Source organism: Schistocerca cancellata, chromosome 2 (assembly GCF_023864275.1).
Source record: "Schistocerca cancellata isolate TAMUIC-IGC-003103 chromosome 2, iqSchCanc2.1, whole genome shotgun sequence".
In the NCBI taxonomy this organism is placed as follows: Eukaryota; Metazoa; Arthropoda; class Insecta; order Orthoptera; family Acrididae; genus Schistocerca; species Schistocerca cancellata.
In genome coordinates, this window is record NC_064627.1 from 827,011,230 (window position 1) to 827,028,753 (window position 17,524).

Here is a 17,524-nt window from a genome sequence, read left to right on the forward strand (position 1 = left end):
GTTTCCCTTGCGGCCGTTCGGTATTGATTTCCAGTAAGAGCAGTAATTTAAACGGGGCAGAGGAAAGTAATAGCACGCAGCCTCCCGAGGAATTCAGTAAGATTGTAAGAGCGGCTACACACACACACACACACACACACACATACACACACAATTTTCCAGCTCAATATGAATGTAAAATGTGGTGCCACCGCCAGACACCACACTTGCTAGGTGGTAGCCTTTAAATCGGCCGCGGTCCGTTAGTATACGTCGGACCCGCGTGTCGCCACTATCAGTCATTGCAGACCGAGGGCCGCCACACGGCAGGTCTAGAGAGACTTCCTAGCACTCGCCCCAGTTGTATAGCCGACTTTGCTAGCAATGGTTCACTGACAAATTACGCTCTCATTTGCCGAGACCATAGTTAGCATAGCCTTCAGCTACGTCATCTGCTACGACCTAACAAGGCGCCATTACCAGTTACTATTGATGCTGTAAAACATGTACCGTCATGAGCTATGTTCACCAATTATGGATTAAAGTTGAGTATTCCAACAGCTACGACCTTTTTTGCTAAAGTCTAACTTCCTTGTCCAGTTCCAGACCTCACGCCAGCCTGCGTGAGCTTAAACGCGTGCCTTTCGGCTTCCTCATAGTGGATTGGCTGTCTTGCCAATCCACAACATAAAACATTAGTAAAAGACCCATTGCAGTTATTTATATATGAACAGAAAGGGTTCCAGCACATGAATGTGACAGTCGCTCTAAGGTCTGATATGTTGTAAATATTTGGTCTACAACTTTTTTTCCACCGTTGTGCAATATATGGCAGCAGTGGCAAGTGGTGGTGCAGATGGTAGGTTGTAAGTGCATACAGTAAGTTTAGGCACATGGCAACATAACACCATCAAAATATTAATCGATTTGTGATAGGATCATAAAGTTATTCTCGATTGAATATGTCAACCTATGAGCTCAGTTCTCACCATTTGCAAGAAGTTTTAATTTTCTACTTTAACATGAACAAATCTGTAGCTAAGGCTCATAAAGTGCTGGGTAACACGTATGGTGAGGCATCTTTTAGTGAAAGAACGTGCAGAGAATGGTTTCAACGCTTCGCGAACGGTGGTTTTGGTGTCGAAAACCAGCGTGGTATTGGCAGAGAGCAGGCTGAAATCAGCGGAAACAATCAATGCAGACTGGTATCGAAAGCAACTGATGCGCCTGAACTCAGCCTGAAAGACAAACTGCGCCAATACAGCGGTAGACATGAGAAAGTCATCTTGTAGCATGACAATGCTCGACCTCACGTCGCAATAGCCGTCAAAATATACTTGCAAACGTTGAAATGGGAAGTCTTACACACACCCCGTATCATAGAGATATTGTTCGCTCTGACTACCACGTTTTTCGATCAGTGGCACACTGCCTGGCTGACCAGCACTTCCTATCATATGATTAAGTGCAAAGTTGGATCGATTCATGATCTCAAAAGATGCCCAGTTCTTCCGCCGCGGGATTCGTATGCTGCTCTAAAGATATGAGAAAGTAATGTCCGGCGATTGCCAATATTTTGAACCGTAAATTATTTGTAACTTTTTCACAATAAGGCTTCGAACTTCGAGAAAAACCGCCGGAAGCAAAGTTGTAGGCTTAATAATTATTTTTAATTGAATTATCATGTACTTAATTTTTGAATGGTTTAACATTACATGGCAGCGTCATATGCTGCTTACCACTACTGAAAACTGGAAACAAAATAATAAGTAACTTTCTTCTTTCTAATTCGAAGACTATGCTGTAACCTTATAGAGACTGTATTAGACCTCTTGATGCAAACTAGGCGGAGACATGCGTTATGAGTAACATAACACAGAACGACGGAGTTTTATAAATATGATTAAAAGGATCAGTAAGAAGACGAGATACTGTAAGAGTAGAACGTGGCTGCTGGACTTAACCGGGGTAACTGCAAATGTCTTCTTCCTCCGCGCACGTTAGCATTCTTAACTATAAATACAAATCTTTCGGAAGTCCGACTGCTGAGCTGAGTGGTAACGTGCTAGCCTCCCATGCAAGCGGGCCCGGGTTCGATTCCGGGCCGGGTTGGAGCTTTTCTCCGTTCGGAGACTGGGTGTTGTGTTCTCATCATCATTTCATCCTCATCTCCGGCGTGCAAATAACCCAATATGGCGTCGATTGAAATAAGAGTTGCATTTGGCGGCCGAACTTCCCCGGGCGGGGCCTCCCGGCCGACGATGCCATACGCTCGTTTCATTTCATTTCCTTTCGGAACTGTGGCCTTTTAGCGTAGACATCTTCACAATTGAAAGGGTTGCTTAAATTTGTATGAAAGATATTTTCTATCCAATAAAATCATCAATTGGAGAAACTGGAAATTTTCAAGATGTTCACTGGACTGACAAGAAGGGAAGCTATTTCATTTACATTATTTACCCTCATCTTATGTGAGCGGTTTAGAATCAAAGAATAAGGGCCTTGGGGCCTAAAGTTTCGTCCAAGGCGAAGTAATTAGAGAAGAATCACACGTTCGAACTAGGCAAATATAGGAAAAGAAATCAGTCCCGTCCTTTAAAAAAACTATCAATTAAGGAATTCAGAGAAACTACGGAAAACCTAAATTTGAATTGCCGAACGCGGATTTAAACATCCAACCTCCGTAGTGCGACTTCAGTGCCTTTCCACTACGCCACCTGATGTAGTAGTTAAAAAAGCTATCAATTAAGCGATTCAGAGAAACTACGGGAAACCTAAATTTGGATTGCCGAACGCGGATTTGAACATCCAACCTCCCTAGTGCGACTTCAGTGCCTTTCCACTACGCCACCTGATGTAGTAGTTATATTAAGATTCTAATAAGAGGTCGCTCAGCACCAACTTCAAAAACCACTTGCATCCATCTACTGTAACACTTGTAAAATTATAGAACCTTTTTTTTTTAGGGGGAGGGGGTTCCAATTGATGAGGATATCAGGTTTGGAGGATTAGAAAAAAAACTAAGTAGTACATAAATTGTTTAAATACTGCAGTGTCGAATATTAACCTGGTTTCGTCATACAGTACGAATGTTGGAGGATAGACCTAATACGGCATTCTCTGGAAAACATGTGGAATGTTAGGAAGAGAAGGACGCAGAACTAGACGGCGAGGCAACGTCCAGCACATTGCAGCAAGGTTGTAGACCAACACCGACATGACAACCAGGGCACCAGGCAGAGAGAAACAGATGAGGCTGATAGACCAACGAATAAGGCTCTTGCCATATAAATGAAAAAACTAAATAAATGTGATCGTTGCATACTATATGGCGAGGTCAAAAAAGTTTCCGTTTGAAGGCGTTGCTGCAACATATAAGTAACGTGGTGCGACTCTGATACGAGCATATAAGCATCGATATGTAAGCAAGAGATCCGTCTGGCATTCGCGTCTTTCTGACGTGAACTACGGTTAAGTTATTACCAATGTGTCCAAACAGGTCCAACGAGTTGTTATTTTTTTTTCCTTGGCTGCCGAAGGACAAACACCGATAGACATTGATCGGAGAATGAAATGAAATGATCGTATGACATTGATGGCCGAGAGTCCCACCTAGGGAAGTTCGGGCACCAGTTTGCAAGTCTTTTCAGTTGACGCCAAAGTGGGCGATAAAATGATGATGAGGACAACACCCAGTCCCCGAGCGGAGAAAAAATTCTCGGCTCGCTCAGTAATCGAACCCAGGTCTCCTGTGTGGCAGTCAGACGCTCTGACCCATTTTTTATTCGTTGAATTTGTTCGGAGCAGACGTCCGATGACACCCGTTCAGGTTGTTCGTTGATCCGTTCACTCAGTTTTTTTTTTTTATTACAGAGGGTAGTTAAGCCTCTGACCGAACACGCTGAGCTACCGTCCACTCGGTTAAGGAGGCGGACGTTCGGAGAGTGAAGAATGTGTACGATGTGAAAACCAGAATTATGGAATGGTGCGCCAAGTTCCGTGCTGGTTGCGAGAAGGCGCGGGTCGACCTGGGAGGCCACCCTCACCCATCACGCCAACTCAAATCGGAGACTCTCGAGCACCCATCCTAGAGTTCTTATTTTTCGACATGCGATTACCACCCCTTCGGTCCCCTAAAAAAGGCCTTGATTGGTCGACGATTCCTCTCTGACAACGGTGTGCAGCAGGTAGTTAAGGACTTCTTCACGTAGTAGCACATCATGGTTTACCAATTGGGTACGTTCAACCTGGTGCGTCGGTGAGATAGTTGCGTCAGTTTTTACGCCGATTTTGCCTAACTGACATACAGACACTAGACTGTGCAGCCTGCGAAAGGAAACTTTTTGATCGCCCCTTACACATTACTGTGTCTGTATGTTGAACCCAGGATGAAACTGATATACACACATCAAAAAATATTTGCATCAAAAAATATTACAGTTCCGGAACCTGTACAGAAAATTGGAATAGAGATTAATATAAACATCATTTCCGCCCTTTTTATTGCTCATGAAAACCATACATTGCATGTTGTACCACCATACAGCGAAACCTTCAGAGGTGGTGGTACACACCGATACCTCTAATACCCAGTAGCACGTCCCCTTGTATTGATGCATGCCTTTATTTGTCGTGACATACTATCCACAAGTTCATCAAGGCTCTGTTGGTCCAGATTGTCCCACTCCTCAACGGCCATTAGGCGTAGATGCCTCAGTGTTGTTGGTGCGTCACGTCGTCTATAAACAGCCCTTTTCAATCTATCCTAGGCATGTTCGATAGGGTTTATGTCTGGAGAACATGCTGGCCACTCTAGTCGAGCGATGTCGTTATCCTGAAGGAAGTTATTCACAAGATGTGTACGATGGGGGCGCGAATTGACGTCCATGAAGACGAATGCCTCGCCAATATGCTGCCGATATGGCTGCACTATCGTGCGGAGGATGGCATTCACGCCTCGTACAGCCGTTACGGCGCCTTCCATGAGCACCAGCGGCGTACATCGGCCTCACGTAACGCCACCCCAAAGCAGCAGGGAACCTCCACCTTGTTGCACTCGCTGGACAGTGTGTCTAAGGCGTTCAGCCTGACCGGGTTGCCTCCAAACACGTCTCCGACGATTGTATGGTTGAAGGCATATGCGACACTCATCGGTGAAGAGAACGTGATGCCAATCCTGAGCGGTCTATTCGGCATGTTGTTGTATCCATCTGTACCGCACTACATGGTGTCGTAGTTGAAAAGATGGACCTCGACATGAACGTCGGGAGTGAAGTTGCGCATCATGCAACCTATTGCGCACAGGTTGAGTCGTAACACGACGTCGTGTGGCTGCACGAAAAGCATTATTCAACATGGTAGGTTGCAGTCAGCGTTCCTCCGAGCCATAATCCGTAGGTAGCGGTCGTCCATTGCAGTAGTAGCCCTTGGGCGGCCTGAGCGAGGCACTTCACCGACGGTTCCTCTCTCTGTATCTGCTCCATATCCGAGACGCATGGACTCTTCCCTTGTTGAGAGCCCCTCCTGGCAGAAAGTAACAATGCGTACGCGATCGAGCCGCGATATCAACTGCTAGGCGTGGTTGAACTACAGGCAACACGAGCCGTGTACCTCCTTCCTGGTGTAATGACTGGAACTGATCGGCTGTCGGACCCCTTCCGTCTAATAGGCGCTGATCATGCATGGTTGTTTACATCTTTGGGCGGGTTTAGTGACATCTCTGAACCGTCAAAGGGACTGTATCTGTGATACAGTATCCACAGTCAACGTCTATCTTCAGCAGTTCTGAGAAATGTGGAGATACAAAACTTTTTTTTTATGTGTGTATAATCTATGGAATTTAGGATACACGATAAAACACACTGTAAATTCAACTAGAGCTAGAGGTTACCTTTACCAATAACTTAAATTTGAATCATCACATAGATAATGTTGCGGGGAAAGGAAGCCAGAGACTGTGTGATTTATAGGCAGAACACTTACAAAATGAAACAGGACTCCTAAAGAGACTGCTTACGTTACGTTTCTCCGCCATCCTCTGGAACATCGCTGTGCGGTGTGGGATCTGCATTAAATGAGATTGACGGAGAACATCGAAAAAAGTTTAAAAAAAGAGCATCTCGTTTTGTGTTATCACAAAATAGTGGAGAGATTGCCAAGAATATGATACGCGAATCGGGGTGGCAATCATCAAAACAAAGGCGTTTTTCGTTGCGGCAGGAACTTATCATGAAATTTCTATAACCAACTTTCTTCTCAGAATCTGAAAACATTTTGTTGGCGCCGAGCTTCATAGTGAAAAATGATCTCTGTAATAAAACCAGGAAAATCAGAGCTCGTACGGAAAGATTTAATTGTTCGATTTTCCCACGTGTTATTCCAGAGTGGAACGATAGAGAAATAACTCAAGGTGGTTCGTTGAATCCTCTCCCACGCCCTTAATTCTGAATTGCAGAGCAATCAGTCAGATGTAAATGTAGATGGATTCAGATGGTTTTCCACCTTTATCAAAATGACTCGTTATGCTCTGTAGCGAAGCGCTTTACCTCTTTAGGTGAATGGCTGAAAGGGACGCAGCCGAAATAAGTGTAAATGAAATAAACTACAGCTGAGTACATGCGCGATATCTCGTCGATTTCTTGAGGAGATCGTATGTTGGGCGTTACTGTCAAGTAAATGAGTTACCTGTAAAGCGTTGCTAATGTCACATATCGTGACGCTTTCTGTGTATTAAGACAGGTCGTGAATATGCAGGGTATAAGAAAACGATACCAACAAATTTCAAGGGTTTGTAGAGGGGCTCTCCAAGAACAAATTGAGGATATGAATGTATGTGCGGTAACGACGTCATCGAACGACCTGGCCGATCTGGCTGTGTCGACAGGCGCTGAGCATGTGGATACCACGCTGAAGGAGTTACGTCTGGCGTGGAGCGAGCGTTTCGGAGAAACACTAGGTCACATACAGGGGTCTCCACCGTAAGGGCCAACTGTCGTCAACTTCTGCGTCGTGCGTGATGCAGTGCCTGCCACTGGCTGCCCCCAAATTCAGCAGCAAGCTGTAGCCCTCGACCTCGCTGGGGCGCAGCTGCACGCGTACTGTATCGCGTCACTGAATGCCAACGGCACCCGAGCCCCCGTCACGATCCATCTCCTGAAAAAAATGATATCGACTTCGAAACAAGACACTGCGCTGTTACAGAAGGTGCAGTTAGTAACGCTACCACGGATAGCAGGATACGACTTCTATGCCTCTCATAGCGATCACCTTGGCCGTGGAGTGGCGGTTTATGTACGTGACGCCATCCTGATCGACGACATCATGTGCATCCCGTCGGCCAGGGGTACTGCGTTTGCGGTTCACTCCACGCGTGTCATTAATGTGTATGCGCCTTCTGATATCGGGTGTCGGCATGAAAGGGCACGATTTTATGCGGAGGAGATTGACACACTGTTCTTAGGTGACATGAACATGTTTTCCTTGGAGGGGACTTTAATTGCGGAAAGATCAGCACTCAAATTTTGCAGGAGCTACATCTCATTGTTCGCGAATTAACCCTGCGCGATACCTGGTAGGTACAGCTCGCAGACAATCCGGGATCAACGTTTCTCACGAGTCATTCGGCAAGTCGGTTAGATTGCATTTATGTCTCCCGTGGGCTGGTTGACGCGTGCTGCTTGATGTTAGCGCTGGCCTTTGGTGTTCTCTGACCATTGCGGATACATGTGTACATTGCTCCTTTCCCGCAAAGAAGTTTGGAGGAACCGTTCATCGTCCTCATTTCACTTCCACAAAAGGCTACACTGGAGGCAAATACTTTCAACAAAGACGTGCTAACACCTAAATTTATATTCGATGTTAAAAGTTTTCTCGTGTCTTTAACGCTTTTCTTGCTATTGCCGGTACCTTCTCTACTTCGACCATCATCAGTTATTTTGCTGCTCAAATAGCAAAACTCATGTACTACTTTTAATGTTTCAAAAATGGTTCAAATGGCTCCGAGCACTATGGGACTTAACTTCTGAGGTCATCAGTCCCCTAGAACGTAGAACTAATTAAACCTAACTAACCTAAGGACATCACACACATTCATGCCCGAGGCAGGGTTCCTTAATGTTTCATTTCCTAATCTAATTCCCTCTGATTTGCCTGATTTAATTCGGTTACCCTCCATTACATTTGTTTTACTTTTGATGATATTCATGTTGACAACAGTCATTCCGTTAAATTGTGCTGCCAAGTCTTTTGCCGCCTCTGATCGGCTACCTCATTTATTTCTTCTCCCTGAGCTTTAAGTCTCTTTTCAAATTTCTCCTTGGTTTTCTTCACTACTTGCTCAATGCGCATATTGAGTTACTTCAGGGGTAGGCTATAAACCCTGTCTCTCTACCTTCTCAACTACTGCATTGTCTTTGTGTCTTTCATTTGTTGTAGCTGCAGTTTGGTTTATGCATACGTTGTAGATAACCTTTCACTCCCTGTTTTTTATTCCTGATATCTTAAGAATTTAAAAGACTATGCATAACACAGAGGCGCATGCCCATGAAATGAGCGTTGGAGAGCAGATGCAAAAATAGTGCATCGTGTCCTGGGCAATATCCTTGTAACGGTGTTTTGCTGTTGCCTTCCTCCGTTGTGTGTGTACCTGTGTCGTGTGTATGACTGTGAGGTTTTGGAGTTGTGCGTTTGTGTTTTTATAGGCAGAAGGAAGTGAGAGGGCGAAATCCGGTGCCGGAACGTATTCTATTCCTCTCGAATTGCACCACCGGGGTCGCTGAGTTTAAGGTTACCATCCGACGGTCGGATCACAATCCACTGCGTCACATGGCCTCATTTCACTAGCCTCTGCGGAGCGGTTTGGGATTTAATCCAGCGCAAAGTCTGGTAATCAGGATCTTTACACCACCAGCTCTTCTCGCCTTGTCGACCAACTACTGGCAGAGAAATTTTTCCATCACCAGGATTCGAATCGGCTTACCTCCGACTCGAGCGGCACCGCACTAGCCTGTGTTAATGTCCACTGCTGCAGATGTGGTCTCAATAGAGTATTTTAAAGTCAAAGTAGCTAAAACTGTCTCTAAATGTACGAATACTATTACGAATGCTATACACGTAGGTTTGCCTTTCTTTAATGAATCGTAAGGTCTACATCCGCATCTACATCTACATACATATTCCGCAATCCACCATACGGTGCGTGGCGGAGGGTACCTCGTACCACAACTAGCATCTTCTCTCCCTGTTCCGCTCCCAAACAGAACGAGGAAAAAATAACTGCCTATTTGCCTCTGTACGAGCCCTAATCTCTCTTGTCTTATCTTTGTGGTCTTTCCGCTAACTGTAAGTGTAAACTGCAGTCAGCCTCAAATGCTGGTTCTCTAAATTTCCTCAGCAGCGATTCACGAAAAGAACGCCTCCTTTCCTCTAGAGACTCCCACCCGAGTTCCTGAAGCATTTCCGTAACACCCGCGTGATGATCAAACCTACCAGTAACAAATCTAGCAGCCTGCCTCTGAATTTCTTCTATGTCCTCCCTCAATCCGACCTGATAGGGATCCCAAACGCTCGAGCAGTACTCAATAATAGGTCGTATTAGTGTTTTATAAGCGGTCTCCTTTAAAGATGAACCACATCTTCCCAAAATTCTACCAATGAACCGAAGACGACTATCCGCCTTCCCCACAACTGCCATTACATGCTTGTCCCACTTCATATCGCTCTGCAATGTTACGCCCAAATATTTAATCGGCGTGACTGTGTCAAGCGCTACTCTACTAATGGAGTATTCAAACATTTCAGGATTCATTTTCCTATTCATCTGCATTAAATTACATTTATCTATATTTAGAGTTAGCAGCCATTCTTTACACCAATCACAAATCCTGTCCAAGTCATTTTGTATCCTCCTACAGTCACTCAACGACGACACCTTCCCGTACACCACAGCATCATCAGCAAACAGCCGCACATTCCTATCCACCCTATCCAGAAGATCATTTATGTAGATAGAAAACAACAGCGGACCTACCACACTTCCCTGGGGCACTCCAGATGATACCCTCATCTCCGATGAACACTCACCATCGAGGACAACGTACTGGGTTGTATTACTTAAGAAGTCTTCGAGCCACTCACATACTTTGGAACCAATCCCATATGCTCGTACCTAGTATGGTCTTGTGTGCTCCTACATGTCTCAGGAACCCAAACTGAACTTACCAGGTGTAAGACTCTATTAGTCTTAACATTTTCCTGTAGCTACACTTGCTGTGATGGAAATCCATTCCAAACCGAGTGCACCTGCAGCCACGTTAAGACAGTGTTTTTGTTGGCGCCGCCGCCGCAGGAGGGCGTGGCCAGCCCCGAGGCGCAGCGGCTAAAGGCGCTGAGCGCGGAGTCTCTGCGCTCGGTGAGCCCGGGCAGCGACAGCGTCTTCTACTCGGAGGCGGGCGAGCTGAGCAGCAACACGATGACCGCCGCCACCGACACCGCCGCCGGCGTCGTCTGCCACCACTGCGGCCGCGAGGTCGCCGTCCTCTCCGGGCCCGAGGTGCGTACCTCGCCTCGGCAGCACTCACCGCGAGTCCACTATCGCGAGTACGGTTCAGCCGGCGTTCGGCCGAGAGCGGTCGATTTCGTCGTCCTGACAGACTGAGCTGCAGCGTAGCGCGAAGTCTAGGTTAGGGTAAAAGGTGATAACTCTCTTGCGAGTTGACGAAGCCAATGAATGTAAATTACAAATAAACATTGTGGAAGCAGATTGACCTGTAGCGTAACCTAATGTTGACATTCGCAACTTAGGCAATCGGTCGATTTCAGCCGAACGCCAGTTGAACTGTACTGCTTTTAGTTGCTAGGGACCCGTATCCGCCACACATTTACTCGCACAAAAGCTGGTGAAAAATACCTGAGCCACTACATGCTTTTAATGTTGACTACCCTTACCCTTACCCCTACTACCCTGGTATCAGTATACCAGGCGCCAATTAACAAAGCATGTATCTACTGAACGTACGACTTTTAGATAACCTGTAGTACTGACTGAAATCAGAAGAAAAATATCTCATATTTAACTTTTCATAACTAGGATTCACAGTCATGTAAAATTTTTTGAAAGACACCATGTTTACGCCAGTGACTGTTAAACGGTTTATTTCCATTATTGCAATTTCGGCCTTAGGCCATTATCAAGTGCAGCTAAAATACAAAATGTTCATAAAATATTTTACAAAAATCGTTGTGTATTTTGACATTCGGCCGATACACAATTTGAAAAATGGAGCTATGTAACCATGTTTACGTACGTGTTTTGGCTTTAAGCCATGTCAACTTTATACACTCTGACACATTTTTATGTCGTTTTTTTCCTTTATTGTTATTTTAACACTTTTACTTGAAAGGTAGGCCGGCAGTGTCCTATCTATGTCGCTCTTCGGCCACAGATAACACAGACAGTATAATGAGGGACAGAAAAACAAAACAAACATGGTGGATAAAAAACAGTAGACAGACATAGTAAAATACATGTAGCCGTGCACAGGCGCATTGTCCGAATAAAAAAAACGTTCAGCACTGGTACACAAACGGAGAAGACAGAAAGTACACACGTGAACAGTGGAGCACAAACAGTGAGACACTTAAGCACTAACACGAAGACACACAAACACTGGCATTGATCTCTGGCACACCAAGATTCTCTGTTCACGTACAAAGCCGGGCACCTGCCAAAGGGAAAAGGTGTGGGTAGGAGGGGGACGGTGTTGATGCCAGTGGCGGAGGAGAAGGGAGGAGCAGAGAAAATGGGAGGAGGGGGTAGTGGAAGCCAGGAGACGGGGGAGAGGAGGAATTGTGTTTTTTTTCTTTATTGTCATTTTTAAACCTGATACAGGGAGGCCGGCAGCAGCAAAACTACGCCGCTCTTCGGCCACAGATAATACAATTAGTACATAAAGAGACATAGAAAAACAAATCAAAATGTTGCATAAAAAACAGTAGACATACAAAGTAAAATACATGGAGCCGTTCACAGGTGCAGTGGAATAAAAAACGTTCAGCACTTGGACATGAACATAGACAACAGAAATGACACATGTGAATGATGGATCTCAGACAGTGAAACACTAAAGCACTAACACGAAGGCACACAAAATCCGTTGGCAATGATCTCCAGCACACGAATAGTCACTGTTCACGTACAATTCCGGGGACCTGCGAAAGGGGAAAAGGTGGGGGTAGGAGAGAGAGGGGGAGAGTGTAGATGCCAGTGGCAGAGGAGAGCGGAGAGAGAGGGAAGAAGGTAGGGGCGTAGGGGAAGCCCAGGGGGAGAGGAGGGAGGGAGGTATGGAGGAGGGAGAGAAGGCAGAGAGGGTGTCCTTGGGAAAGACACAGGGAGGAAGGGGAGGATCAAAGTTGGTAGGAGGGGTAGATGGAGGGGATAAGGGCATCATCAAGGAGGGGGAGTTGGCGGAAGCCATCTTGGGCAAGGGTATGGAGGGTGGAGAGATGGAGAGCAGGTGGGATATGGGAATACAGGCGTAGCAGCAGACGGGGGTGGGAAAGGATGGGAGAGACAAGCAGGTGAGGGGGATCAAGTTTGCGGGAGGTGTAGAGGATCCGTATCCATTGTATGTCGTTGTCATTTGCTGTTATATACATTCGTAACGCTGCTAAGTAGTGTGAGTACACAATCATGTCCATATATCGTAAAACAGCACAGTCTGAACATACACATGTTCGTTCCACCATCACTAGTAACTTTTGCACTAAAACTCAGCAGCGAACGACTGTTTACAGGCTACTGGTAGCCGTTTTGGCGTGTAAGCGGATTACAGATAGTATTCATGTTCTGAGTACAGCGCCATTGTAGTCCAGCGACTGTACTAGCAAGCACGGAGCTGTGCACTCGCTGTACAATTATGGAACATACTATAATTTCTTACATAACCTACCCTTAATGTTGGAAGGGTGAAGGAACAGTATATAATTTATTTCGTTATAGGTTTTTTGAGAAAACATCGTAGTTAAAATATGTGAAGGTTTTACATCGTTTTACATAACTGTAGGTATTATTTTGTACATAGTATAATTTTGTATGCCTACGCTTAATGTTAAATTTGTGTAGGTTGTTTATTTCGTCGTAGGTTTTTAATACAACACAATTAAAATCGCAAAGGTCCTACTATTGCCCCACACAACCTTACGCACTTTCTTGATCAGCAGCACGCGCCCACACAACCACCTTCGTTTAATTAAAAGACAGTTGGCGTGACACTCTGCCAACTTTACATATATTTTAAGCACACAGACTGATCATCGACATACAGCTATAAAATCAGGTACGTATAAGTTGTAGTATTAAAGGCTATCGTCGTTACATAACTAAAATTAATGATATAAGTAATGTACATTGGCGTTTTCACGAGATTCGTCGTTTTGTGATAATTGTAATATAATACATTTTTATTACGTTAGCCTAAGCAATGGATATTGGCTATGTTCAACTATAGAATAGTGTTTTTTGCATTCAGAGTAGGGTGCATAAGACTGGGAACTTAGTGCCATATGTCTACAAATATCAATAGTGTTTGATGATTACGTACCTTCTTAATACTGGTTTTTTACCTGAGCTACCATTTGTAGGTACATCGTAAGAGCGAGTAAAAATTATCTAGGTATCGTTTATTCCTGAAGTCGGTTTGGCCATTTAAAAGGTTATGAGGATCATTTCTGTAGTGATTGTATATTTCCACGTCTTCAAGGAAGCTCATGACTCTTTCTTTGAGCACAGCATGTAGTACTGTCAGGGCTGAATTTTTATCTTTACGTTGTTGTCATACACTATTATTATAAGGCAACTGTTAACAGTTTCTTCTCTGCCATTCTTTTGCATAGTTTGCGTTCTACTAAGTGGAAACGAAAACTGTTTACAACGTATCACGGTGGGGTAGAGTGAATCCAGAGAAACAGTTTGATGTAGAACACTTGTGTAAACGTAGACATCCGCGGCCGTTGTCACAGTCAATAAAATTCATCCGGGTTTGGGGCCGCATTGCAGGTGTAAAATTCCGACGTTTCGGCGACTATTGCAAGACGCCTTCCTCATGATGTACTGCTAACTGAGGAAGGCGTCTTGCAATAGTCGCCGAAACATCGGGATCTTATAACTGATAATGCGGCCCCAAACCCAGAACAATTTTATTGACTAGAACACTTGTGTTACGTCAAGCCGAGAAACAATCTCAAATTGCCCTACAAAAGACATCTAAGCTACAGCACACGTGTGGAGCAAGATTTGCGAATATCCTCTACTAAGCAAGGAAAACGTGGGGAAAAAAGTACTTGCCTTTATTATTTATCCAATTTCAAGCAGGTGTGTTCGCCACTGAGTCTGGACTCCAACTGTCTTAGTTCATATCGTTGCCGCCAGAGAGCATGACACAAGTACCATTACTGAAGGTAGCTGCACCCAGTGTATCCACCACATGGTGTGGGTCTACTTCATATCATCGTGAGCAGAGGATGCTACCATGACGTCAGATCATGACACAAGTGCCATTATTCAAGGTGGCGTCGCCCAGTGTATCCACCACGAGCTCCAGAGACCAACTGGCTTAGTTCATATGATTGCCACCAGACGGCACTACCGTGACATTGGGTTATGACACAAGATCGTCTGCTCTCTCTCTCTCTCCCTCTCTCTCTCTCTCTCTCTCTCTCTCTCTCTCTCTCTCTCTCTCTCTCTCTCTCTCGCACGTTATAACCAGACATGCGCCGCCTCAACAGCCTGGGAGCAAGTGACTGCTGACGTCACAGCCTCAATCCCACACCTTTATACTAACATTGGACATAGTCTTCTTAAATATGCTAACGAATTTAACTGAACACATGTGTCACCAACATCGCCCATCTAACCTGTCAATTACCTAAGTACTTAATTCCATTTTAATTTTAATCATATTCAATAAGTTAATATACAATTTCAATATTCAATGATCAGATCAGAACTTCCATATTTTCTCACTATGAGCACAGTGTTCATTCATGACCTAGCACCCCCCCACCCCTAGAATGCTGCACTCCTATTGGCTACTGCACTACTCACGTCATTCGACTTCATAGAACCTAGGACTTGGAATCAATTTTCGCCAATGCCACACCCACCTGGACTTGGAATAAAATAGTTGAAGACTCCACCACAATCCTCAACCCAGCACCACGTCCCCTTACCGATCCATGTTGGCGGGCTAACATGTACTAACGTGCACTACCCTGTGCTAAGTGTACTAATGTGCACAGCGCATCACGTCATTAAAGATGGTGGGGCAAAATGGGGGGAAAACAGATCTGAACACAAGTCTTTTTTTTTTGCAGGCAGTGTCTCCACCACGAGATTTAGTGTCCAACTGGCCTAGTACACATTACAGCCACCACAGGGTGCTGTCATCCCTCCTGTGACCTAATCCCAGATAGTAGTCTGTAGGAGGAAAATGGTGCGAAAATGACTCAGGCTGCACTGGGCTGCTGGGGAGAGTAAGGAAGGAGTGCACTCTATTTAGTGATCGAATATATTTATCACACTGACGCAAAACACTCGCCATGTTATGCTTGGGGTCACAATACACAGTCTGCAGCCGGCCGCGGTGGTCTAGCGGTTCTAGGCGCTCAGTCCGGTGCCGCGCGACTGCTACGGTCGCAGGTTCGAATCCTGCCTCGGGCATGGATGTGTGTGATGTCCTTAGGTTAGTTAGGTTTAAGTAGTTCTAAGTTCTAGGGGACTGATGACCATAGATGTTAAGTCCCATAGTGCTCAGAGCCATTTGAACCATTTTTTTTGAACAGTCTGCAGACACACAAGCAACTCCTAATTTACGCAAATAATTTAATTACAGACATTCAGATTCCCCCTAAATAATGCAGCACAGTTATGTCTAGACACGCTTAGTACTCGTAAACTGTCCCAATAGCTCATAGCACAGCCCACAGACCTGCTCGCAAAATAATTTATTCAACGTCACAAGCACCCTCCGCCAACCCCTCTCCAGTAGACAAACCCAACGACATGGCGGGCCCGTCAGCTGCCAAACCATGCAGAGGCCCCCGCCCGGGTCCCGCAAGCATTACGCGGCGACATCTCATTCATAGTTCATTTCTGAGAAATTCCTATCCAAATACGTGTTCACCTAGACACAAGTGCTGATGTGATCGGGCGGGAGCGCAGCCGTGAGCTGCAGCCGAACACAGGCGAAAATTGTATGTAGGCGCCGTTGATGACGTGATCGGACAGCGGCGGGGTCTTATTTACAGAGCGCGACCTCCAAGCAGGGCTGCAAGCTTGGGGCGCTCCTTGCTACCCTCACTCTAACTGCGGTCCGGCGAAGACGCTATAGAAATCCATTCCCCAATAGCAGAATCTGTTTTCTCCTTAGCAGTTGTAATGGGCCATACGTGACGTTTGATTGACGCTCGCCACGCGTAGCTACTTACCATCACAAGCGCATCTAGCAACATTATCAATCTTATACTCAAGCCACGTTGCTACCTAAAATAATAACCAAGTCGAACTCTAGTAAATTCCATAGCCGTCCAGAAATACTTAACCTGCGCTTTTCTAGTAGTTTTCGTCTTCTCTCAGCCTGTATGCACGAAATTTCTTGCCCCAACAGAACCTCTTTACAAAAATAACGCACAATAACGTCGAATGCAGTCTTCCTCGCGGACCTAACGTGATACCCACTCCATCACGTGATACCCATCCCGCTCTCAATGTACGCAAATGTTCGCACAGCTATGTAGAGGCTCCCATATCCCAGCACAAAGCATGTGAATGAATCCAACATTATAATTTGCTCTTATCGAATTTACTCGCCAAATTACTGATGCAGCCGGTATCCAAGCACCATCCATCTCTTCTTTCTGGGACTTTCAGCGGTAAAATTATTTTGCGCAGATCGCTAAAGTGCATTACGATTAAACCCTTAAACTTGTCTATAGATCATTAAATACATATCATACTCACTACGATATTCGAAACCAGGAACATATCTACCAGTGTAACTACAATTAAATATTACCATTGCTGCTACAGCAACCCATCGTTTTACAGTTAATGTCTCATCGTGATGTCTGTGCTTCTGGAACCAATTTTACTATCTATAGTGCACATAAGAGGGTTGTATACATGGAAGAAGCCTGGAGATACTGACAGGTTTCAGATAGATTATATAATGGTAAGACAGAGATTTAGGAAGCAGGTTTTAAATTGTAAGACATTTCCAGGGGCAGATGTGGACTCTGACCACAATCTATTGGTTATGAACTGTAGATTAAAACTGAAGAAACTGCAAAAAGGTGGGAATTTAAGGAGATGGGACCTGGATAAACTGAAAGAACCAGAGGTTGTACAGAGTTTCAAGGAGAGCATAAGGGAACAATTGACAGGAATGGGGGAATGAAATACAGTAGAAACAGAATGGGTAGCTTTGAGGGATGAAGTAGTGAAGGCAACAGAGGATCAAGTAGGTAAGCAGACGAGGGCTGCTAGAAATCC

At 45.1% G+C, this 17,524-nt stretch overlaps 1 protein-coding gene across 1 annotated transcript in view; it reads left to right on the forward strand.

Annotated features, from left to right (window-relative positions):
- LOC126159020 (uncharacterized) overlaps nucleotides 1–17,524 on the forward strand; it is a 514,849-nt gene that overhangs the window by 318,873 nt on the left and 178,452 nt on the right. The window contains exons 19-20 of the mRNA XM_049916483.1: nucleotides 7,001–7,187; nucleotides 10,237–10,528. Of these exons, the coding sequence (XP_049772440.1) occupies nucleotides 7,001–7,187; nucleotides 10,237–10,528 (479 nt within the window). The remainder of the gene's footprint in view (nucleotides 1–7,000; nucleotides 7,188–10,236; nucleotides 10,529–17,524) is intronic.